This window comes from Pomacea canaliculata, linkage group LG2 (genome assembly GCF_003073045.1).
Source record: "Pomacea canaliculata isolate SZHN2017 linkage group LG2, ASM307304v1, whole genome shotgun sequence".
Taxonomy (NCBI): Eukaryota; Metazoa; Mollusca; class Gastropoda; order Architaenioglossa; family Ampullariidae; genus Pomacea; species Pomacea canaliculata.
The window spans coordinates 3,144,301-3,166,817 of NC_037591.1; the positions used below are offsets into that span (position 1 = coordinate 3,144,301).

General features: G+C 39.8%; 3 protein-coding genes across 4 annotated transcripts; 2 read left to right on the plus strand and 1 right to left on the minus strand.

Annotated features, from left to right (window-relative positions):
- The first annotated feature begins 2,575 nt into the window (after positions 1-2,575).
- LOC112557647 (transcription initiation factor TFIID subunit 10-like) lies at positions 2,576-8,513 on the plus strand. Its single transcript, XM_025227638.1, has 4 exons — positions 2,576-2,742; positions 4,253-4,317; positions 6,747-6,858; positions 7,328-8,513. The coding sequence occupies exons 1-4, from the start codon at positions 2,599-2,601 to the stop codon at positions 7,415-7,417; spliced, it is 411 nt and encodes a 136-aa protein (XP_025083423.1). The 5' UTR covers positions 2,576-2,598; the 3' UTR covers positions 7,418-8,513.
- Positions 8,514-8,643: 130 nt separating this feature from the next.
- Positions 8,644-13,555, minus strand: LOC112557646 (G-protein coupled receptor 161-like). Its single transcript, XM_025227637.1, has 2 exons — positions 12,197-13,555; positions 8,644-10,519 (listed from the first exon to the last, which is right to left on the minus strand). Exons 1-2 carry the CDS (start codon positions 12,330-12,332, stop codon positions 9,222-9,224), a joined length of 1,434 nt encoding a protein of 477 aa, XP_025083422.1. The 5' UTR covers positions 12,333-13,555; the 3' UTR covers positions 8,644-9,221.
- Positions 13,556-13,889: 334 nt separating this feature from the next.
- Positions 13,890-22,511, plus strand: LOC112558292 (sialin-like). Of its 2 annotated transcripts, XM_025228660.1 has the most exons (12): positions 13,890-14,081; positions 15,343-15,609; positions 17,509-17,702; positions 17,984-18,217; positions 18,440-18,527; positions 19,075-19,170; positions 19,284-19,411; positions 19,852-20,001; positions 20,496-20,625; positions 20,954-21,104; positions 21,342-21,432; positions 21,769-22,511. In XM_025228660.1, the coding sequence occupies exons 2-12, from the start codon at positions 15,567-15,569 to the stop codon at positions 22,000-22,002; spliced, it is 1,539 nt and encodes a 512-aa protein (XP_025084445.1). In that variant the 5' UTR covers positions 13,890-14,081; positions 15,343-15,566; the 3' UTR covers positions 22,003-22,511. The 2 variants fall into 2 exon arrangements, with proteins under 2 accessions (XP_025084445.1, XP_025084446.1); XM_025228661.1 differs by lacking the exon at positions 13,890-14,081 and having other exon boundaries at positions 15,298-15,609.
- Positions 22,512-22,517: the final 6 nt, after the last annotated feature.

Consider the following 22,517-nt stretch of genomic DNA (forward strand, 5'->3'; position numbering starts at 1 on the left):
AATCAGTGCTTCCGGCATCATATCAATGGGGATATTGATACACGTACTCCATTACCCCGGCCACGCGCGGATAGTCGGCCCCAGGTCCCACGTATTCCTAACGCCGCCTCTGGTTGTCAGTCCTGAGTAGCCTAAAAATTTAAAGTCACGGATAGCAGCCTGTCCACCTCATGCTCTAGTCATGGTGAACTTCCTACTATAGACCACAAAACTAGTATCTTTTCTTTACATTTTAAAAAGTCTAATAGTTAATCCGTTTATCAGGCAGCATAGCTTAAAAATCACTCTTACGAGTAAGCTTGTAGAAAATGACCAGAAATTATAGATACAGCAGGTAATTAAAAGAGAAAAGCACTTACAGGTGAGAAAATCTGTTATAGGTGGATAAACATGGCATGCTGGGGCTCTGAGCTTCCATATTTTGAGATGTCTTTCTGTGCTAGATGTTCACACAACTTTGATGTGCATGTTTATGGCCATACTCGAGATTGATGGAAGTGTTTTCATTGTGTATACATGTGTTTGGGTGTGCATGTATATGCTTTAAATTGGGTACTTTGATTGTCAGTGATTAGGTTTTTTTGTTTTTGTTTTTTTTTTATTAGGTCAGTGGTTGGATTAGGTTTGGTACTGGATATTTGTGGTTAAGGTTAGAAGAAAGAAGGGATATGCTGACCATATCAGCCAAGGACATCAAAAATTTTTTGCTGGGATTTTATCTGAGTAAATACCTTCTTTCATTTTTGAAATGCAGGCCTCAAAACATCACTATGTACAGAAATAAATCAACAATACAAATTTCAAGATTTACACAGATGCATTTTTGTTATCAAGGCTTGAACCAATGGACAGTCCTAACACCATGAGTTTCCTTACTTTCTGTGCATAGTAATATTTGTAGACCTGTAATTTCAAGGATGGAGGTGAGTTATTTACCCATATTTGGAAAAATATCTACTCAACTTAATCCAGTTCTGTTAACAAAAGTGTTTGCACGAGGCTAGAATTTTAATAGGTTCTTTACAGTCTTTGAATGTCATTTGCTTTGTCTTCCAGAACAGAAATAATGAGAAAGAGAAGACTAGAGCATATTTCACTTTTACAATAAATATTAACCACTGTGTATAATTAAACATATAAATGGTATATTTTGATCACTTTCACAGTTGGAAAGTGTTTCATGATCAAAAAACAATTCATGTGATATTTAATTTTTTTTTTTGCCCTGATATTTATGTCAGGGATAGCCACAGCTCCTGCTTCTTTACACATTTTCAACCCCTTTTCCCCTATTTCTTCCAAGTTTGTCAAACTTTAACAAAAGTATTTCATGCAGGTATATTTTCCTACCTCTCCAACATTTGCAAGTTGACTGCAACGCTACTGAGCATATATATATTTGTGGGTCTTGAGCCTGTTTATTGTCTAGCTGGAAAGACTAGTTTTACAAGCAAGAGAGATGTGAGATTGCATGTCAGGCCAAATGGAAGCAAGTACTGATCAGATAGCTGAGGTGTTATCCAAGCAACCCTATGTGTCATTCACAAAAACTGATGATGTATCAATTTTCTATGCAGTAGTTGTTTGGAAATTTTACAAGTACAAAAGTACAACGCAGTTACAGGATTTACATAGTGCACTTGACTAACTGGTCAGCTATGCCAATAATAATATAAAGTTATCAGCTGTATTGACAATAAAAAAAAATAAGTGCATCTTTAAAATGTTCAGTTTTCAAGTTCTCATCTGTTATGATGAAGACTTCCTTTGCACCTACAGTTATTGGTTTCTTTGCCTTCAGACCACACGAGATTATTTATTCCCTGCACATAGTGGATAATGTTTGCACATTCTGTGTATTTCCTAATATACATTTAAACATGCTGTTTGGGGTAGATCTCAATAAACATTAGTGATGCATGTATTTACTATATACACTGGTTAACTGTGAGCACTTAAAAGGCTATGGAGTCATTCTTGGTTATGTAAATGAAGAAACAATAAAACTGAGACTAATAAAGATCTGACCTATGGTTCAGATATCACAATCCAAATATTATCTGTCTAGAGTGTTTTCATTTGTGTGTGTGTGAGATGTGCGTCTATAGGAAACTGCATTTTTACTACCTACGCATGAACGCACGCTACAAAGATTTTGTACACGTGAGAATAACCACAAGGTTCGCGATTGCTAATACATCTCTGAATGAGACGTTGCAGCCGACCAAAGTGTAAGCATTGTATGTGATTGAATTTTTATTTATAGCCATCTGTCAGGCCCATGGAATAACATTCAAACACATAACGAACATGAAAGTCTGTAGAATATTATCAAGTGCCATCACATGAGATAAGGGTTGGTATTGTACACTTGAAACAAAACAAATACCGTAGAATGCAAAAAAAAAAAATAGTCTGAAGGCTACATATCAGTTTTTAAGGCATTTGTGAGCATAGATCATTTTCGTCAAAAACATTGAACCACTACAGACTTAGATCGATGTCTTGCACGACAAGCTTTGTCAAAGGGACGCAACTCTCGTAGACATGTATCACTAGTGGATCTGTGGTGAGAGTTGTCTTTAGCTAGAATCCAAAATGGCGTCCGGCGGAGACAATGTTACTTCTAATGTTGCACAAATTTCTCAAGTACAGAACACAGTTACGCAGCATCAGCAAGAAAAAACTGCAGGTGTTCCACTGAGCGATTTTGTTCTACAACTCGAGGATTATGCACCAACGGTAATTATTCAATGACATTTACTTCAAAGTAAAAATGCTGCTTTCAGAAAAACCTTTCGAATGAATTGGACGATTATTTGATACGTAATGCTGCATTAGAATAAAACTAATTATTTTATAATGCTTCTTATTTCCCGCTTCATGAGCTCCAAATGTAAGATAGTGAAAGAAGTTTCCTTGCAATAATGTAATCTCTCCTGAAGTAAAACTTAATTTTAAACGGACATGTCTCATCAAAAATGTTACTTCTCACTTATTCAGGGTGGAAGAAACTGTAGTTTACATAGAAGTTAGAGGCTGAGAGCCACTTTCCAGCTAACCAAGACACCTTGTGGCAAAATGGTACTTCTAGCTTGCTCAGGACCAAAGTTTTACTGCTTTTCCAAGCAGGACCGGTTCCCATGCCAGGGAAACAGGTGCAAGCACTGACTTTTGCCTGCCATTTATACTGGACTGTTTGGGTGCTACATCACCCGCAGTTGCTTGCATGGCCAAGCATGGGTGGAAGGGGATGCGGGGTGGAGGGAACAGGCACTATCAGCAGTACACACTGCCCTAAACAAGCACTCACGCTACAATAATAATAATATAAGTGGTAACTTATAAAGCGCAATATCTCAGCCAAAGGCAAACTCATTGCGCTGAACAAGATCACAAAATAGTAACAAAGATGTAGAATGAAGAACAATGCGAAGACTCGTTGCGGCAGTAAAGGGCAATCACTGTAGAGTTAACAGTAACGACTCCCGAGAATAAGGTTAGTGACTTCAGGAGAATACAGGGAAGATATTGAGTAATCTTGAGAATATGAAGAAATGTTATCGGATGAAACTACAAGAAGGTGATCATCACTTCAGTTTATTCAGTGCAAAGCAAGTGATGCACGGCGGAGTGGCATCCAGCCAATAGATCCAAACAGTTTGCACTTTAAATAACATTATATACAGTCCTGTTGTAAACCAGAAAAAGAAAATGCAGCTGAAGCACATGTGAACATAAAACTCCAACACTTTTATCTAAATCGAAGCATGAACACAAAACAAACAAAATCAAGGAGAGCCAATCACCTCAGCCTGTTAGGCGAAGGGACAGAACTCTCATCCATGGCTTAGAATTTGTCTATGAAAATTCAACCTTCCCATTTTAAATGTAAAGTATTCAGTTTATAGCATGCGACAAATTACCATGTAACAGTACATTTTCAAAGCATAATCATTTGAGAGTCATCATTGCCTGTAAATAAGCATGTATAAGAAGGTCGACAGCTTATGACTTGCATGGGTCACTGACTCCCCATATTCACCTAGTAGTTTTGTGGTATCAGAGTGTTAACTGAAAAAAAAAATGGTGACCGAAGGAGTGATGTGGGATCTTAATTTCATGTGTTTACCCATGACAACTGCTTAGCTTCAGTTTCACTGCAGACACTAGGCTGTTATAGCTATCACATACTGAAGCATTTTTAAATGATTCATTATTTAATGTTGATTTTTAATATTGAAATTTTCAGATTCCAGATTCAGTCACATCATTTTATCTCAACAGAGCAGGATTTGAAACATCAGACCCAAGAATGTAAGCTTAGTTTGCTTGTTTTTCATAACAAAAGAAAGCTGTTTCTCCTCTCTCTCTTTCCAGTTCTAAGAGCATACAGTGTCCTTTATAGACACATATCCTTGTTTTTTTTTATGCCACCTTTCACAGAGAAAGAGGTCACCAATCATTTATCTCTAACCATATAATCTGTCATATCACCCACTACCTGAGTGAAATCATCCCAGCTGTTACCATATCATCCCAACACCGAAAGTCAAATCAATCTTAAGCATCCCCAGGACTCTTAGTAATATGTGCATCAGGCTAAATGAATATCCAAACAGTGACACCTGTTTAATGTTAAAATATACATTTAAAATACACATTTTTAACATAAATATACATTTAATACCAACTTCCAAACTAAACAGTAAATGAACACAAAAGCTTCTCTTAAAAATTATTGCTTAAAGAGAAAATCATGTTTATGCATGTCACAATGGAAATTGGAATGGTGGTGTTAATTGACAGCATCACATAAGACGTATGTTGTTAGTGGCTAGTGGGTTCTTATCTTCAGTGCCAATCTCTCCAATAAACTGAGACCATGCAGTTGTAGATAGTTTCACACTTTTATTTACAGTTTATACAATGGTTTCTGAGGCATACAGATGGCAGAAGACGGCACAAGCCTTACCACATCAGCAGCGAGACTGGCAAAAGCATCACACACCAAAAAACAAACTAGCAAACTAGCAGCAACATATACTGATGAAAGGCAACACATGCCTGGGGATACTTGTGCACTCTCCGCACACACTCCATTTCTGTCTCTTTTAGCAACCTCTTCCTTCTGGGCTTGTATACAGTTTATAAGAAAACGCTAGAAATATCTAGTAACTACACACTCTCATGCCTGCACACTCTCACACCTAACATTCTGGTTAGTGAGGCTTACAGTTATACACATACCTACTAGACAGGTCAAGTCAAAGTAGTGCAGCAGACACTCACCAGGTCAGGTGCAGAGTCAAGTTAGAGCACCTCCAGTCACTGGATGGCATATCTTCATAAAGATTACAAGATTTAATGCACCATTGCTATATGTTCTCTGGATGGTCAAGTGTCCATTTTTGTTAAGATGCTGGCTGAACTTGTTTACTTGGCTCAATTGGAAATAGGTGACTGGGTGTGTAATGTTTGAACAGTGTATGGCTCTGTGGTAACATCTGACATGCATACAAAAACCATCTCCTTGAGATCAAGATAGAAGATCACTTCATCTTCCACCAAATGCTGAACGGGAGCTAGAGGATGGCAAGAAGAAGCAAGTTGTCTGTTACAGTAGGCACTACAGTACCTTAATGGAGAACCTCCAGTAGTGCTCTTTTTTTTAAGAGGATAACTGAGTGGTTAGAGTGCTGGCATTCAAACTGAAAGCATACTGATTCAATAACCAGTTAGGGCTGCAAACTTCTGCCAGTTAACCCAGCTGGCAGGAATTGGTTCCTGACTCCATAGAGGGTGGGGAAAGGTTAGGCCGTGAGGGAGAGGAGATGAGCACCACCCTCACATAAAAGCTGGACCTCACCACCCCAACAACTTGAAAAGGTTAGGTGATGATCTTTACCTACCTTCACCTAAGCCTAAAGAACTGGAAGCTTTTGCCAGCAACTGAAGCCAGTTGAGTAGGCTGATCCATGCAGTCCCCATAAACTTTGAGGCCAACTGGCAGCATAGACTTTGATGCAAGGGAGCAATGTCACAAAGTACACCCAAGAGTCATCATGACTACAGAGTTCTGTTGCCCCATCTGTACCAGACCCTGTGCTTGTACAGTGGGATTTTAGAGTCATTTGAAAAGCCACAGTTCAAATGAGTCACAAATTCCTTATCTTTCAACACAAAGAACAATCAACAGTAGGTGCTTGTGTCATCCGTGATCATTTCCTTCTTTGAGCCTGGGATGGTTTTGCTTTCAGTGTTTAGATGATGTCTTTCTTGGGACATGATCATGGCTAAGACAATTCGACATAGGCAGTGGGGTGACCAGCCTTGATTACAGATAGTCTAGATTATCCAAAAATTCATTGAGCATATTTTATTGGCTCCTTTTCTTAGCTTTGTTAATGAAAAAAAGGATTAGTATCTAGTATACATATTTTTGTTCATTTCATTTGCACTTACTATTCTACATATCTGACAAGAAAGCCGCATGTGTAGTGTATGGTAATCTCACATTTTGTTTTTTGTGCTGTCTTGTGTTTAAAATCACAAAAACCCTTGATTGAAAAATATGTTACTATTATTAATGATTTAACATTTGTCAATTTGAGATTGTTTCTCTTAAAAGCACAAATATTTCATTTTCTGCTGAACAAATTATGTTACAAGTTAACTGCCTAGTTCTGATGTCATTACTTCTTGATTGCCTTTTACTGTATAATCAGTACTCATCTTATTTTTAGCATTCGGTTGATCTCTTTGGCATCTCAGAAGTTTGTTTCGGACATTGCCAATGATGCTCTTCAGCACTGCAAGATGAGAGCATCAGGTCAAAGCTCCAAAAAACAAGGAAAAGTTTGTATCACAAGAATTTTCTCATTTTCTCTTCAGCGATATTTTAATGTTCTGTTATTTATTCTGTGTTTGAAGGTATGTGTGTTCGTTTGTGTTTGTGCGTGCGTGTGTGTACACATTCATGCATAAAAGAAAATGTACAAATCATCATCAGTTCATTTTTGTTGTTTACAAAATTAATTTCTGCTTTTAAAAGCTTGCTATCATAACTTGATCATTTTCTTACATTCACCTCTTTTGTATTTTGGTGGTATTCTAATTTTATTAAAATTACAAGCATAATTAAAATATGTGCACTAAAGTAGTATTTATTTGTATAAGTATTTTCTGCTTTTTTATACAACTATATGCCATTTTTACCTTCTGTTCATGGATTATCGTGCTAAATAAAGTTTAGTATGAAGGGAATAAGTAGGATATATATTACAAATAAATTTCATCACATAATCACCTTTTTATATTCTTACAGGATAAAAAATTTACCCTGACAATGGAGGATTTGACACCAGCAATGGCTGAATATGGAATTAATGTCAAGAAACCCTACTACTTCCTATAACACTTTTTCTGTATTTCATCACCGTCAATAAGTTGTCAGTTGTCAAATTTTGAGTTTGTCACTCTTTGATATATAAGTTTCTGTAAGACAGAGTAATCAAGACTGGAGGAATGGTTACTTGATGACAGATACAGCTTCTGTGTGACAGAGAATCTTAAGATGTTGCAATGTCAGGTCACTACATCATCCATTTTCTTTCCTTCCCCACACAGGCACTTTTGAGAAGGTGAAGAGAACTTTATTGAAACATTGTGCAGATGCCTCTTGATAGTTTGGAAATATATATACACTTTGCTGTGTATATGGACATTTATCTGAAATTGGCAGAGTGAGAGCAAGTTCAGAGGATTATTAGATTTTGTTCTATTGTAGGTCCAAAGACTAAAACTTTATACAGCAACATCAGTATTTTCTAAATGGCCCATCAGGAATTTTGTATATTTCCCATTAATGTAGCTAATACAGCTCATAACTGCTGTTTGAACACTTTTCAAATGATTTTGATTTGGTGATATTTGATGCAGCAGTCTCTACACTGCTCAGTTATCTAACAATTTAGATGACTAAAATTATGGCATATTGATTGGTCCTGTTTTAGGATTTTAATTTAAGTAGTATTAAATAAATATTACTTCAGAAATGAGCAGTCACCTAATGAAAACAATTTCCAGGTTAATTTCTATTAAAAAATGTTACATTTAGCATGTAAGCATAAGCAGCATTGTAATACTGTGAGCATAAAAGATGTTTTAGATAAACATAAAGAACAGTACCTACACAAAAATAAGAGGGAAAGAGAATGAGCTTCACATTTTGATTTCTCAGAAAGATTTGTGACATTAAAAACATTTGTGTGAAAGCATTTTTTTCTGAGCATGTACATGTCGGTAGTCAAAGGATTGATATTACACATTATACTAATGGAAAACAAATCTCTTATCAAGATTTGTGTTGTTTTAGGAACAACCCTGTCAGGAATAGTATATGAGTTGGAATTGTCTTTGTATATGGTTTTGCTTTGAGTGCTTTTGTTGTGGATGTTGATGAGATTATGAGCAGATTGTGTACAGTTGAGCATAAACCTTTGCCTAGAAAATGATGGTTTTGTTTTTATGAAGTGAGAGGACTAAATACAACAGACATACCTGAAGACAACAGACAGCATATATGGTCATCTGTTCTTCACATGAAAGTCCCAAGCATGTAATCTCATTCAATGGTCCAAGAGGGTCGCATTAATCTCAATCTAGTGTTTTCCAAGGTGGTCTTATAAATGTTCTGATTTATTTTTCTCCAGTCTAAGATGTTGGTGAAACAATGCTAAAAAAAATAATATGCATCTACTACACGGAGCAAATGTACCTCAGTATCAAGGTAAATAAATTCTTTAAGATAAGGCTATATACATTGAGGGTAACTACTAAGAAGACGAGATGTCCGATAATACCTCTAAGTGTCGAGAGTTTTGTTAAAACGTGCTTATCAGTCATTGCTCCCTTGTGCACCTGTCCCGAGCAGTCATTTTCCTGAATATATCCTTAGTGTTTTGTCCAGAAATTAAACTATTCAAACGCGATTCTCGACTTTCTCCATTCTCGTTCGACATCTTGGTGTTATCCCACGGTCTTCTTTCACGAGCGGTATCGCCGGTATGGCACAGTCTGGGGTGGTCGGGTGGACATCATACAAATTGCGTGTCATCCACACTCGACTACAGTTACTGTCTCGCACTCATTCCTTCTTTGTATTGACTGTGTTCTTTTCTTACTCTGCTTCTGATTGGCCCCTGTTGTTCTCGCATTCACTAGTGATGTTCATAACACTGAGTGTCAAAAGGACTGGTGTCTGCTTTCTTTGAATGCAGTTCTTCATTCAGTTCCATGGGATTTAGCACAATGACTCCTGGGTCCTCACTAGAGTGTTTAATCCGTGTTGACATACTCGATTTGACCACTGCTGTGCGGAGAGCATCGGGAGATGTGACGGTGGTGCTTGAGGCTGGAACTACAGCAAGGTCGCTGGTCATCGAGGCAGCAGCATGGTGTCCGAGTTCTTCTTCAATTTCTGATTCTTCCTTGATGGTGATCATCTCGACGTTGCGTGCCCCGCCTCCTGCAAGACTCCTGCTGCTGCCCCGCTGTGCTCGTAGACTGGGCGTGGCCCAAAGTCCGCTGGATTGACGGCCTGATGACAACGTGGTGGTCCACGTCGATGAGGCGGGGTTGTCGCCGTCCACAAAGGGCAGAGAGGACTGCCCCGACAGTTGCTGGAAGATTCTTCCCCAAAACCTCCAGATCTCGTAGCGGGTTGCCCGATTCATGAATGCGTAGATAAGCGGGTTGAGGACGCAGCTGAGGAAGACGAGGGTCACGGCGCTGGTGTTGATCGTCGTGGAGACCGGGATGTGGTTGTAGCGGAGGCAGGCCGCCACTACAAAGAGCGTCCAGCAAAGAAAGTACGCCGCGCCGATCAGAAGAATCGTCTTCACCGCCTTGCATTCCGTGCTACGAATGCTGCGCACATTCTGCGTCGGCAGGGAACTGTCGTAAGAATCCGACGAGCTGGTCGTCCCCGTAACAGTGTCTACTGTCGCCGTACTACTTGTGGTCGTCGTTGTTGCCGTGGTGGTGGTGATGGTGGTGGACGGGTACACTTTTGTCGATCTTTTGGTGTGTCCCAGGGCTGCCCGGAAGATGCTCAGATAGCACCAGGCCTGGACAAGAGCAGGGATCACAATGACGAGTATCAGGAGAACGACTGGATAACGGCTGTTGACGCCCCACTCTATGCTGCAGATGAACTGCTGCGTGTCGTAGCGAAAAGAGCCCCAGCCCAGCAGTGGCGGCAGGCCCAGAGCAAACCCGAGAGCCCAGGTGGCCCCGATGATGCTGTTGCCTAGTCTGTGGGTGAAGATGTACGGGTAGCGCAGAGAGTTGATAATGGCGTAGTTACGATCGAGGGAAATGGCCAGCAGGGAGTAATGCATGGCCACTGCCAGAACCACGAGGAGGTAACTCTCGATGCGGCACCAGGCGGTACTGAGTGGCCACTCGCCCAGCACCGTGGCGGCCGCGGCAAAGGGAAGGACAAGGATGCTTAGGCCTGCAACCAAAAGAAAAGAAGCTAACAAACGGAAGCTAAAAAATTGTCTTTTATTTTAGTCTTCCTCGTCGGCATCATACTGTCGTTATCATCGTCACTGCCATCGTCTTAATGATTTTCTTATTCTTCTACTTGTTCTTGTCCCTAAAACAGCCATCACTCTAATATTCAAGGATTTTTTTTTTTAAAGCAACAACAACGGTGAATGGCAGTTTGATCTTTGCTGTAGCTAACATTGTTTGCTTTTGCTAACATTATTTTCCATCTGAAGAAGAAAATATTTTAATTTGATACAACAGCATAACTATGATAACTATGCTTAGACTCTCCGAAAAAAAACCTGTAAGAGCCAAATGGGTTAGGTTTAAAAAGTTTAAGGCGTGAATGAACTCATTTTTTTAAATCAGGTAAAAAAAATGTGTTAATTGTTCGAGTTTCGTAAGTTTCACGATGAACTAGGGCTTGGGGTGGAGGGGCTACAATGCTTGCACCATTGTGGCGAATGAATGGGATTTGTGTGGGTTTCTCTGCTCGGCAACCTTTCTGGCAATCGGCAGTTCGTAGTCTTCTCGACCTCACCTACACTTTCTCAGTAGTGACTTCTTTTTTTTTTAATCTATGTACATAGCCAGATAATGCCAGGGCAAAAGGGTTAACCTAAATGTCCTAATTTATTGTGTCATTAACTTGTACTTAACATGGTTTTACAACTACGGGGCTGAAGGAAGGGAAAATTCTGTAACCGATAAACGGATGAAAGGTCACCAAGAAAGACGAAAGACAAGCTAGGTTGTGAGGCTGTGCAGTGAAACAGCTGGAGTGTTTATTTTTAATTTTAGGAAAGGAAATAAGGATGTGTTCGTCCTGGTTCAACTCTAGGTCAAAGCGGCCAGAATCAGTTTAACCCATTTTCTATATATATAATTATAAAGAAAGAGAGAATGTTGCCGTTGGTGATAAGGCCTCGTGTGACCTCAACAGCATTTTGCTGGTTTCTACATTTAGAATGTTCCAGACACTGATGTCTAAGTACTAGTGTACAGTAATGTGTTATCAGCAACTTTTTGAACTGAACTTTTTTTAAACTGAGCTTTTCTCGAGGTCCTCCGTTCAGTCTCACTCACAGCAGCAGATGATAAAATGAAGGTGAAACTAAAAATAGCATTAAAGTGAACATTACTCAGTGAGCTAGTTATTCTTTTGGTTTGAGTTTCCTCAGAACTCTGGTTTTGTACACAAAGGGACAGGAACTGAGATGGAAAGGGGGTACAATGCATACGGTATCAGAGAACTGTCTTTAAAAGATAACAGTTTTGCTCTCCTTTCCGACATTTACCTTTCTAAATTAAGTCAAAAAGAAGTTCTCAAAGGTATAAAGGTGTATTAAAGTAATCGAAAGGATTAAGTATTAAAGAATACAATTAGTACCTGTGCACTTTATTTTACGAGCTAAACTGATGACTGTTGGTAACTACAATACATCACGACAAAGCCAGGATAAGTTTGAGTCTACATGTTTATAAAACTAAAGGACATAGGAAGGCAGTCTATAACGGAAGTTACATCTATGAGTGGATACAAAGTTGTTAGAGACTGTTAGTACCTGTGTAATGTCACAACAAGCCAGGTTGAGTAAAGAATTGGCGAAGAATGCTAATTAATACACGTGTAACGTACCTATATCACAACAAGCCAGGTTGAGTACAAAATTGTTGGAGACTGTTAGAAGCTGCGGCTTTTTGTAGAAGACAACCCCGATCGTCCCGTTGCTGACGACAGACAAGGCCATCAACAGGGTGTAGTAAGCAGTCATCAGAGCTGTTTCCTGTGGCAGCAACCTCTCGCTCGTCGTCGTAGTTCCTGATGGTGTCGTCCAGTTGCCCTGTTGACAGGGATAGGCTGGCCACCGGTGAACTTTTGTCGGTCATCGTCGATGAGAAAGACTACATGAACGCGAGGACAGCAACGATGACAGTTGCGACAATGAAGCATGGTCGTTGTCATCGTATCGAGCAAAAGGAGATTCACGAAGAGGACTGTGAATGTCTGTCATCGGAGACGGGGAAGCAGGCTCCACATTTTTGCCATTTGAGGACTGGACTGTAAGGTGGGCAAGGGACGGCAAATGACTTTGGCAGGGACGAGGACAAGAAGAAATTCAGGCCAGGTGGACAGCCTGTCAGGAAGCAAGTCAAAGACTTTCACGGTGCTTAGGGTCTCCTCGGTGCACGTTAGTCAGAGACGAAATGGTAAGCCGCTCTAGAACACTGCTATCAGCGTGGGCTCACCACAGCAGCTGCAATGAACGGCAGCCAGCCAGCCAGCCAGCCAGCCAGCCAGCGAAGAAGATTTTATTTGTCAGAAAAAAATATAGCTTGTAAGTAGCAGCATGCGAAGCTGTAAATGGATGATCACAAACGAATAAGTGTGTGTGTGTGTCCCAAGTTTTGAATGACTGACCATTTTTATGTCGCTCCCCCACTCCCCTTCGACTATATCTCAGCATTTCTGCTGAACAGTTTAGGCGAGAAAATAAGCTGGAAACTATTTCATTTTGCAAGAGAAATTAGGTAAAATTCGTCACATTCTCCTCTCCTATGTAAATTATCCCTTTTTTCTTCTCTAGAGCTTTCTGTTTTCTCTACAATTTTCTTCTTCTTTAATGTTGATTATTACTATTTCATTTTCTTCTTTCCTTACCAGCATTGTTTATTCTCTTACGAATATTCATGTCGTTGCTCTTATTTTTTTTTTTTTCTTTTTCCTGGGTCTCCGTCATTCAAAGTTTCATTACATATTTCCTGGATTTCTCTGCCATTGATTTATTTAATGATTGCTCAAGTCGATTTTTCTCCAATTGTTAGCTGGCTGCCATTTTCAAACCTATGAATGTCTTCTCTTCGACTTCAGACACGGTCTCTCATCTGTCCACCCAGCTCTGTGGAACATCCGATGGTCTCAAAAAGAATCTTAATTTATAACAGCATCTGCTCTTCGAGCATGACAGATGACACAATGAAAGAAAAAGAAGTAAAAAGACGTGTTTTCCTCCATTGGCTCCATTTTCTTTTCTTTTTTTTTTGGGGGGGGGGGGATATTTTTCTTTCTACAATGTACTTAAGGCGTCTGTCTGTCTGTCTGTCTGTCTGTCTGTCTGTCTGTCTGTCTGTCTGTCTGTCTGTCTGTCTGTCTGTCTGTCTGTCTGTCTGTCTGTCTGTCTGTCTGTCTGTCTGTCTGTCTGTGTCTGATCGTTATCGTATTTAACTGATTTAAAACACAAAGGTTTTTCCAGACATAACATTTTCCTTCGCATTTCTTTCTTTCTGATGACCTTACTTGGTAGTCCGCTCTTGCCATTTATCGGTTATTTTTCTTGACCTTTTGCTGTTACTTAAGTTTATTCCGGCTTCTCAACATTTTCAGACGTTTCTCTGGAGTCGGCCTTTCAAAATCCTCTTAGTTCCGGACCGCAGCTGAGTTAGAACGAGTTTCCTTGGAAACCAATGAAACGTTTGGTGTAGCGATGCTGGAGGCCACGTGCGGGAAGGATGAAGCTCCAGAAGTGAGCTTACAGGCTTTACACAATTACCCACAATTACCCACACATCGGCTTCTCCACAGCCACACAGGAGGCGGAAACAAAGGATGAGGGTTTCATTTGCAGATACTATTTTTTCTGTGTGCACGTGCGCTTGCGTGTGCGTGCATTTGTGTTTTGTGGTGTTTGTCGGGTGGCAGGGATGTACTTCGTTATAGTTACCGTATTTACCTTTCTTCGCTGCTCTACATTTTCTCTCCCCCGTTTAATATCTTTAAGGCTCTCATACATTCCTGACCTCGCTTGCTTTCTCTCTTTCCCCTCTCTCTCTCTCTCTTTCCCTCTCCTGTTCTCCTTTTATCCAGGAGACCCTTCAAACTGTCGCCTGATCTCGGTTCCAGCACCACTCTCAAGAACCATCGAAAAACACAAGCGCCTACAAAAGCATCCACTAAATCATCATCTTTTCCACAATAACTGGACTTAGGAGAGCTCACCCTTGTACAGCGTTAGCAAAAAACAATAGAAAGCTATGTTATTAGAATGCCATCAAATTATAACTAAAACTTAGCTATCTCATTCCCAATGTCCATATAGGTACTCAACAAAAAATGGAATAAGAGAGCCACAGACTCGTGTGTCACATACTCGTGAACACGTAGACCCTGGACATTTGCTCGTTGTTTTACTTCACAAAAACAATATATATTCCACAAGTTATCTAGGAAAAAACCGCTGAAGCCTCCACTCGGGTACAGACGTTAAAACACATCGGCGCTGCCTCTTGGGACCCTCGTCCTCTTCTTGTCTTGTTGCTCTTGGTTAGCAAGTGTTCACCTCTGATGTTAGTGGCTCCTACCTGGTTACTGGGCCCACATACTCCAAATCATATTCTCTATTCCAAATACTTCATAGCACCTGCCAGGCCTAAACACTCACGGCCCATCTCCCGGCCCCGTAGACTGCTCCTATTGATAGTTAAACAAAACAAATTACTAATATATATATAAAGGAATGCAAAAAATCAGAGAAAAACAAATAAATGAACATCGAACTTTTCCTCCACTCCCCTACATGTACTGTCCCTCCACTTGCCGTGTCGCCTTGGAAAGTGACAGTTAATTATATTGAGAGAGAATTATAATGAGAGAGAGAGAGAGATCGTGCTTTAAATATCAATTTTTTTCACTTCTGGTTGAAACTATATTAAAGTGCTCTGGACAGTGCGCATGAAATTTTGTGTCTCAAGTCTGTTGGATCGTGTTTTCAGAATGCTTAAATTTAGTTGCAGAAAAAGAAAACCCCTACAATGGTGTCATGAAAAACCTCTACATATATTCAGTTGGAGTAAGACAGGGTGTGGAGAAAGATAACCCACAATTCATCACGCCTGGACCCCGTGCCATCTCCAACCTTAACATCCAGCCTGCTATCTTTGTCTTTGATAGACGAGGTGTTTCCAGCAAACCACTCACATCTCGACCCTAGTCCCGATCGGAGCTGAAAACAATGAAAAGAACAGAAAGAGAGGAAGGTACAGACGGGGAAACCGGTAAGTGATGTTGTTATCGTCATATTAATCGATGTTAGTATTTTATTCAACGTTGGTGTCCTCATTGTCATCGTCGTCATCCCTACCATAATAATCTATCATCTTTAATGATGACAAGCCACTGATTAAACTGTTATCTGTTTTGATAGGTGATAGTATGTCTAATGTTAAAGACAGTAAATAAAATCGAGTGATATTGTCCTTTTGAAGTGCAGGTCTTTATTTTTAGTAACAAAATATGTTGCTAACAAAGCCGGGGAAATATGCATGACGACTGACCACAGTGGGATCCCGCTACAATGGTTTCTTGTCTCACTTATTTTTTTAATATTTCAGATTACTTTTCAGATTGCAATGACTCTCCTTGACCTCACTGCTTTCACTTTTTGTTGCATTCTTTAAATTGTCTGCATATACGCCATGCTCCTGCTCTAGTGTCTGTCTGTCTGTCTCGTCTTCATTATCATTACTTTCCAATGTCTTTGGAGATCAATATCGCACTTTGTTCGAGCAATCGCCATTGTCATCGTTTCATCTTCTGAGTTTGTAACTGGGCCAACAACTGTGGTGAAAAGCAAATGTATATTTGACGGACACATTTAACTCATGTTGTCAACATTTTAACTTACACATCAACTTACTTTGACGAGCTTTATATACTGATGATGAAAGTCTTTGTGGATTTTATTTATTAACGGGAGATTAATTTTATGTATATAAAGATCAGAGTGTGTACGGTACACAAAACAAAACAAACACAAACCACCGATTCAGTCGCTACTTGGCTTGTGGCCACCTGTACCTCACCTATGATTTCGTTTAGGTTCTTGAAAGAACAGGGTTCTTTATAACATGCTGAGGAGGATTAAAAGAAATTGCATGATAGAAATGAATACAGTATTCATACAACAAATATTAATTGAATTGGTCGAGAGCATTTTTCTAAGTGGATGAGAGTTTAATTCCGTGTACGCAAGATTTATAAAGAACTGACAGTTTACCGTACAATGAAGAATCACAAACAACAACAAAAGGTTGACATCGTAGAGACAAGTGAAGGAAATGTGTGGACAAAGATGCTGAATTGAGAAGAGTATAATGAAGGGTATTTCTGAATGAAGGTGGGTTTTGAGAGCTTCGACGCAGACAGTTTGAAGAGAAAGGGACAAAAAATTCCACAATGTGGCGACCAGAAAACAAGGAGGGTCTGCCGACTTTCTCTCGTCTGATTGTGTCACGGGGGTCAACACTCGAAGATCAGAGGCACCTGGGTGGTAAGGGTCAGTAGTTCCAACAGGTGTGATGGGGCTACCGATGGCAACTGGTAAAGGAGTGACTGAAACAGTCAACAATAAACAACACTAAACGCGTATTTTGTAAAGATGTTATCTTTATTGGAGTATTATTGATATACTTAAGGAACTGTGTGTTAAATGCATGAAGCCAATCACACACACACATACACAAGTGCATGCGTACACTCGTACCAAATATATTTTTAAAAAAAGACAAACAAAATCCCCGATTCTTATCATAGAGCAGGACACTATTTGTGACCTGTCCTTCAATGAACTGTGTCAGAGTGACCTGCTGCAATAGGCCACCTGGATGATGTTAATAACCGCCGAGACATCACCTGGCGAATCATAAAAACAACTCATCCTCTAAAATCAAGGACAGTGGTCGAAAGTGCCAGGGCGTAGGGTAGATGTGAACAATAGATAACAACAGGTACACAGAGCGAGTTTGTCTCATTTGTCTCATTTATTTAAAAGCTTCTTTTATTATAATTACATGTTCTACATGTGCTAATTTTGGTAATCATTATTTAATGTTGTCAAAAATTGTCGTTTGCATTAAACTGTTACTTACAATCATTTATTATATTTTATGTTTTAGTTCCCTGCTTCTTCTCGCAGAGAACACTCATGGCAGTGATGGGGTTTTTCGGGTTTATTTTTGTGTACGGTCTGCGAGTGAATCTCAGCGTGGCCATCGTGTGTATGGTCAAGAAGGACAACACCACTGGCAACACCTCCACAAATGTCTCTTCCTGTGGTGCCGACGACAGCAACACTTCTTATTCTAAAAATGTGAGTTTATTTTCAGATGCATGCAATTCAAAGTTAGAAACAAACAAGATTTACTCCTTAATTCTTCAGCAAGTTGAGATTTAATATATATGTACTGGACTGGGCAGTGAAAATGAGACGCGATTGACAACGAAAGCTGGTCTAGAAATGTGATTGAGACAAAGAGATAAAATCTCTCTAGTGTTTTAATAATGTCTAAAAGAAAAGAATTGACAAAATAATTCAACTCGCACTGAATCCCAATTTTTAAACGGTTCGTATCCCGGGTATATTGGTTCCAGGTTGGAGAGTTTGACTGGGACAAAAGTACTCAGTCCAGTATTATGGCCTCCTTCTTTTACGGGTACATCGTTACGCAACTCCCGGGTGGCTGGATGGCAGGGCGCTTCGGAGGCCAAAGGGTACTTTTGGTGGGCATGTCCATCGTTACCCTGACAACGCTTCTGTTTCCGGTGCTGGCAAGGACTGACTATCGTCTGGTCTATGTCCTCCGTGTTATCAACGGTCTGGCCTCGGTAACCATCATCTCGCAACCTTCCTTCTTCTCTTGAACACCAAGATAACATGGTTGTAATGTTTGATGAATGGATCGGTTGATTTAAAAATAGGCCTGGCTGGCCACTCGGATAGAACGATTGATTTGTGTAGAAGAGTGCAGGGCAAGACAGAAGGATGTAGATACAGACGTTTGTGAGCTGAACCCCTATTTAACTTTGTTTTGTACTTCACGTGTGCAGGGAGTGTCCTTTTCCAGCATGCACACCCTGCTAGGACGATGGGCGCCACCCAGAGAACGATCCAGATTAGCTTCCTTTGTCTACTCAGGTGTTGTTTACTTTTTTAATTTACGTACATTAGACCCAACTCTTCATTGTCCTTGTCGACTCACAATTATCCCCGACTCCATATTTACTTATGCCTTTACATTCACACTTATCACAGACTCAGCTATAATCTCCGTTATTTATTAACACTAAACACTATCTCAAGAACAGGTTAATCTAAATTATTTTTAAATACTTATATTTATTTGGGTATCATCTATTTTCTTTTTACTTACACTTAGTATTGTATGTGCATATTTATTGTAATAATTTTCTTAGACTACTTACACTTCGACTAAATTCAAAATACAAATGTGTAGTATATTTCAATCCTACATCAGGAATGCAATAAAATAATGATATCAACATCAGATTGATTAAATAACACTTTGGAGCCGTCTTCATAACTTTTCCTGGCGTCTACCTATATAAAACTGGAATCAGGCATTTATACCAAACTTCGATTCAAAAAACAAATGTGTCTGCTTCTGTCCCTGATGCTGAGGCTGGACACAAACTCAAGTTGTTGTCTTTATCTTTGTGGGCAGGACACATGGTTGGTAACATTTTGATCTACATAGGCGCCGGACAGCTGTGTGCCTACGGCTTTGACAACGGCTGGGGTTCCGTGTTTTACCTGTCAGGTAGTACGCCCGACACTTTCTTCTTTGTCAGGTATTACTGACACGTTTTTGTTTGTCCGATAATATGGCCAGCATTCAAGTATTATCAACACTGTTTTGCTCATTTATTACAGGAAGCATATGTGTTGTATGGCTTGTTTTATGGGGGCTTCTGGTGTCGGAAAGTCCGGAAAAATGCAAACGAATCTCTGAAGCCGAAAGAAACTATATAATGAAAAGTATTGGCAGTCAGCTGGGACAGGTAACTTTTCTTTCACTGCTTCGTAAAAACCATTGCCGTTAATAACACATTATTCTTAAAAACAGGGGGTCGCTATGGACTTACAACCAGTTTCAGATTCGTTCATGTCACCCTTGAGGACAAGCGCTCTGAAGCAGGATTTTATATATATAATAAGTAGTTGTAGATGAGAGAAAGGCTTTGTGAGATAACGTCTGAAGTAATTATATAATGTTGAGCTTTATAAAAAAATATTCTGTTGCTTTTATGAAGATTTCACGAAAAGGGACAGTAGTAATCAGTCACAGTAAAGACAATTGTGTCGCATAATTCATATATAAAAACATTTATAAGAAATTTTTGTTTATTTCTACCATGAAGTCTACTGAAGCATTTTACTTTCCATGTCAAATTATGTCATCTCGACTATGCTTCATCTTTTCAACATTTGTCTCCAATAGAAATTCAAGGTGCCCTGGAAAGCTGTGTTCACTTCCAAGGCCATGTGGGTCTGTCTAATAGCCAACACGTGTAACAACTTCATGCATTTCACCCTTCAGACATCACTTCCAATATTCATGGATGAAGTACTTCACTTCAATATTCAACAGGTGAGTGAAACTTATAGTGTTATTTTTCAAATAATTTGTATTGCAAGTAGTTCTGGTGATATCCTAATATTAAATGTAATGAGCAGTCTAGATAATTTTAAAACCGAAACAAAAAGGTTAATGTGATCAGCGAGGTTACATTAAGTCATCTCACAATTCAAAATGGTGCAAATGCTACTCTCGCGTTCCTTTGTTCTATTTCACGTGACTTGACAAGTCCAAATGTTTTTGACAACTGAATGGTAAAGAATTTGTTTATCTAGTGCACACGATTAAAGGTCTTTATGACCCCTGAGTGAACTATACATTCACACATTTCGTCACTACCCGTATTCAGTTTGGAGACTGCATGTTGTTGTTGTTGTTGTTGTTGTTGTTGTTGTTGTTGTCGTCGTCGTCGTCGTCGTCGTCGTCGTCGTCGTCGTCGTCGTCACTTTAGATGTAATCAGTTGGAACTATAACAAAACTTTTCAAAGGAATTGTTTACCTATCAGAATGGGTTGTTGTCTGCTGTACCCTACATGGCGATGGCTGTGTCGTCGGTGGCCGGTAGTCACGTGGCTGACTACTGCATCAGGCGCTGTCTCTCTACAAAGGTCACTCGCAGACTGTTCCAAGTCGTGGGTACGTGTCTCTGTCGTGCCTCACGACTGAACAGGCTTTTAAGATGGCAAAATTAACTGGCATGTGATACACTATTAAACACCGTTTCTGCCTCACATGTCAAACCATTTAGAACAACGTTCAAGCCGTTATTTTTTAATTTACATGCAACAGAGAAATTTTCTAACCGTCAAGCTGAATCTTTGCTTCCCACAATTGCACTTGCGCGACTTTAGAAAATAGCTTTTTTACAGTTCGTTGTTTATTTGTTATACAGACAAAAAAAAAAACTCTTTGGTGTTTGAACTGTAATGAGTTTAGATTCTGCATACATGTACTTACTTTTCAGCGTTTGTGGGAAGTGGGTCGTGCCTGGTGGCCACAGGCTTTATTCCCTGTGAGAATAGACATCTAGGACCAGTCCTGCTGGCTCTGGCAGTGGGATTTGAGGGTCTGTGCTTCAGCGGCTACATGGTTAATCAAATAGACTTTGCGCCAAGGTACGGCTCTTTCTTTCTTCTTCTACTTCCATGTATCCAGGCTGATCTTCATAACTCTTATTATGCATAACATACTGTATTTTGTGTTTTGGTTTATGTGGTGTCTCTGAATTTGTGTTATTGTTGTTTCTGATGGTGGTAGTAGTCCGGGAGGAATATGGTAGCTTCAAAAAGATTTTCTACCATAAAGAACTCAGGTAAACGTGATATGTAATGACTCATTGACTTTTCCAACAGATATGCAGGCTTTCTCATGGGAGTCAGCAGCTTTTTCTCAACCATACCTGGGCTGATTGCCCCTTTGATTGTTGGCGCTCTGACACCTAACGTAAGCTGCAAATACTTTGCCTCTACTCTCTCTATGTCTTTGTTTCTTTCTGTTTTTGTCTCTCTCTCTCTCACACACACACACACACTCACATTTTCTTCTCCCTTCTGTCTTTCCGCAATGTCTTCTTTTATGAAGTTACATTACACGTATTTTGGTTTTCCCCTTTAATGTGGTAAGCATTGTAGCATTGTTTACTGATTTATTACACATGCAAAGGTTTTGCTTGTGCTTTGTATTGTGATGTGTGTGTGTGCTGAAAAAACATCCCAAAATAAAGGGCAATTGAAGAAGTGGTATTGTCTCAATGCATTCTGTTGTTTCATCCATTTTCAGAAGACACAAGAAGAGTGGCGACTAGTGTTCTACATCTGCGCTGGAATTGCACTCCTTGGCGCGATTGTCTTCGGCCTGTTCGCCCAGACAGACGAAGAACCATGGGCCAAGGAGACGACCAAAGACATCTCTCTTCCTAGCAAGGAGACATCAAAGGAAGCACACACCTACGACAACAAAGCATGGAACCCCGACGATGAACCTGAGAAAACTGTCTATAATATAGAGTTGTAGACTCGTTTTCCACGAATTAAATCCTCGCCTGATCTGACAGTATTTTTTCGATTTAACTACCCAACAAACCTTTGCTTTTCTGGGTTACTGGTCAATAACAGAAAAAAAAATGGAGAGGAAGGCATAGGGTAGAACACAATTCAGCTGTGTCAGCTTATGTATGTGTGTGGCCTCTTGCCTACCTGTAAATACGTCCACGTGTTGCATCCCTGTAAATATGCCACGTGCTGCATACCTGTAAATATGTGCACGTGTTGCATACCTGTAAATACTTCAACATGTTGCATACCTGTAAATATGTGCACGTGTTGCATACCTGTAAATACTTCAACATGTTGCATACCTGTAAATATGTGCACGTGTTGCATACCTGTAAATATGTGCAAGCGTGAACGATTTTTTTTTTATATTTTTTGGTCTATGACAAAACTTCTATTTTTGTCCAGTTTCCAGAAGCCAATCCTCCTAATCTGTTTTCTATTGAGTGCCCCAAGGCGAAATATTCGTTTTAGTTA

Excerpts from the sequence above, each read along its gene's own strand:
- LOC112557647 (XM_025227638.1), top strand. The coding sequence starts at position 2,599 with ATGGCGTCCGGCGGAGACAATGTTACTTCTAATGTTGCACAAATTTCT. Across the intron at positions 2,743-4,252 it reads TCGAGGATTATGCACCAACG|ATTCCAGATTCAGTCACATC; the intron begins GTAATTATTCAA and ends TGAAATTTTCAG. Across the intron at positions 6,859-7,327 it reads GCTCCAAAAAACAAGGAAAA|GATAAAAAATTTACCCTGAC; the intron begins GTTTGTATCACA and ends ATATTCTTACAG.
- LOC112557646 (XM_025227637.1), bottom strand. The coding sequence starts at position 12,332 with ATGACTGCTTACTACACCCTGTTGATGGCCTTGTCTGTCGTCAGCAAC. Across the intron at positions 10,520-12,196 it reads CCTGGCTTGTTGTGATATAG|GCCTAAGCATCCTTGTCCTT; the intron begins GTACGTTACACG and ends TTTTGGTTGCAG.
- LOC112558292 (XM_025228660.1), top strand. The coding sequence starts at position 15,567 with ATGAAAAGAACAGAAAGAGAGGAAGGTACAGACGGGGAAACCG. Across the intron at positions 20,626-20,953 it reads CAGACTGTTCCAAGTCGTGG|CGTTTGTGGGAAGTGGGTCG; the intron begins GTACGTGTCTCT and ends CTTACTTTTCAG. Across the intron at positions 21,105-21,341 it reads CAAATAGACTTTGCGCCAAG|ATATGCAGGCTTTCTCATGG; the intron begins GTACGGCTCTTT and ends CTTTTCCAACAG.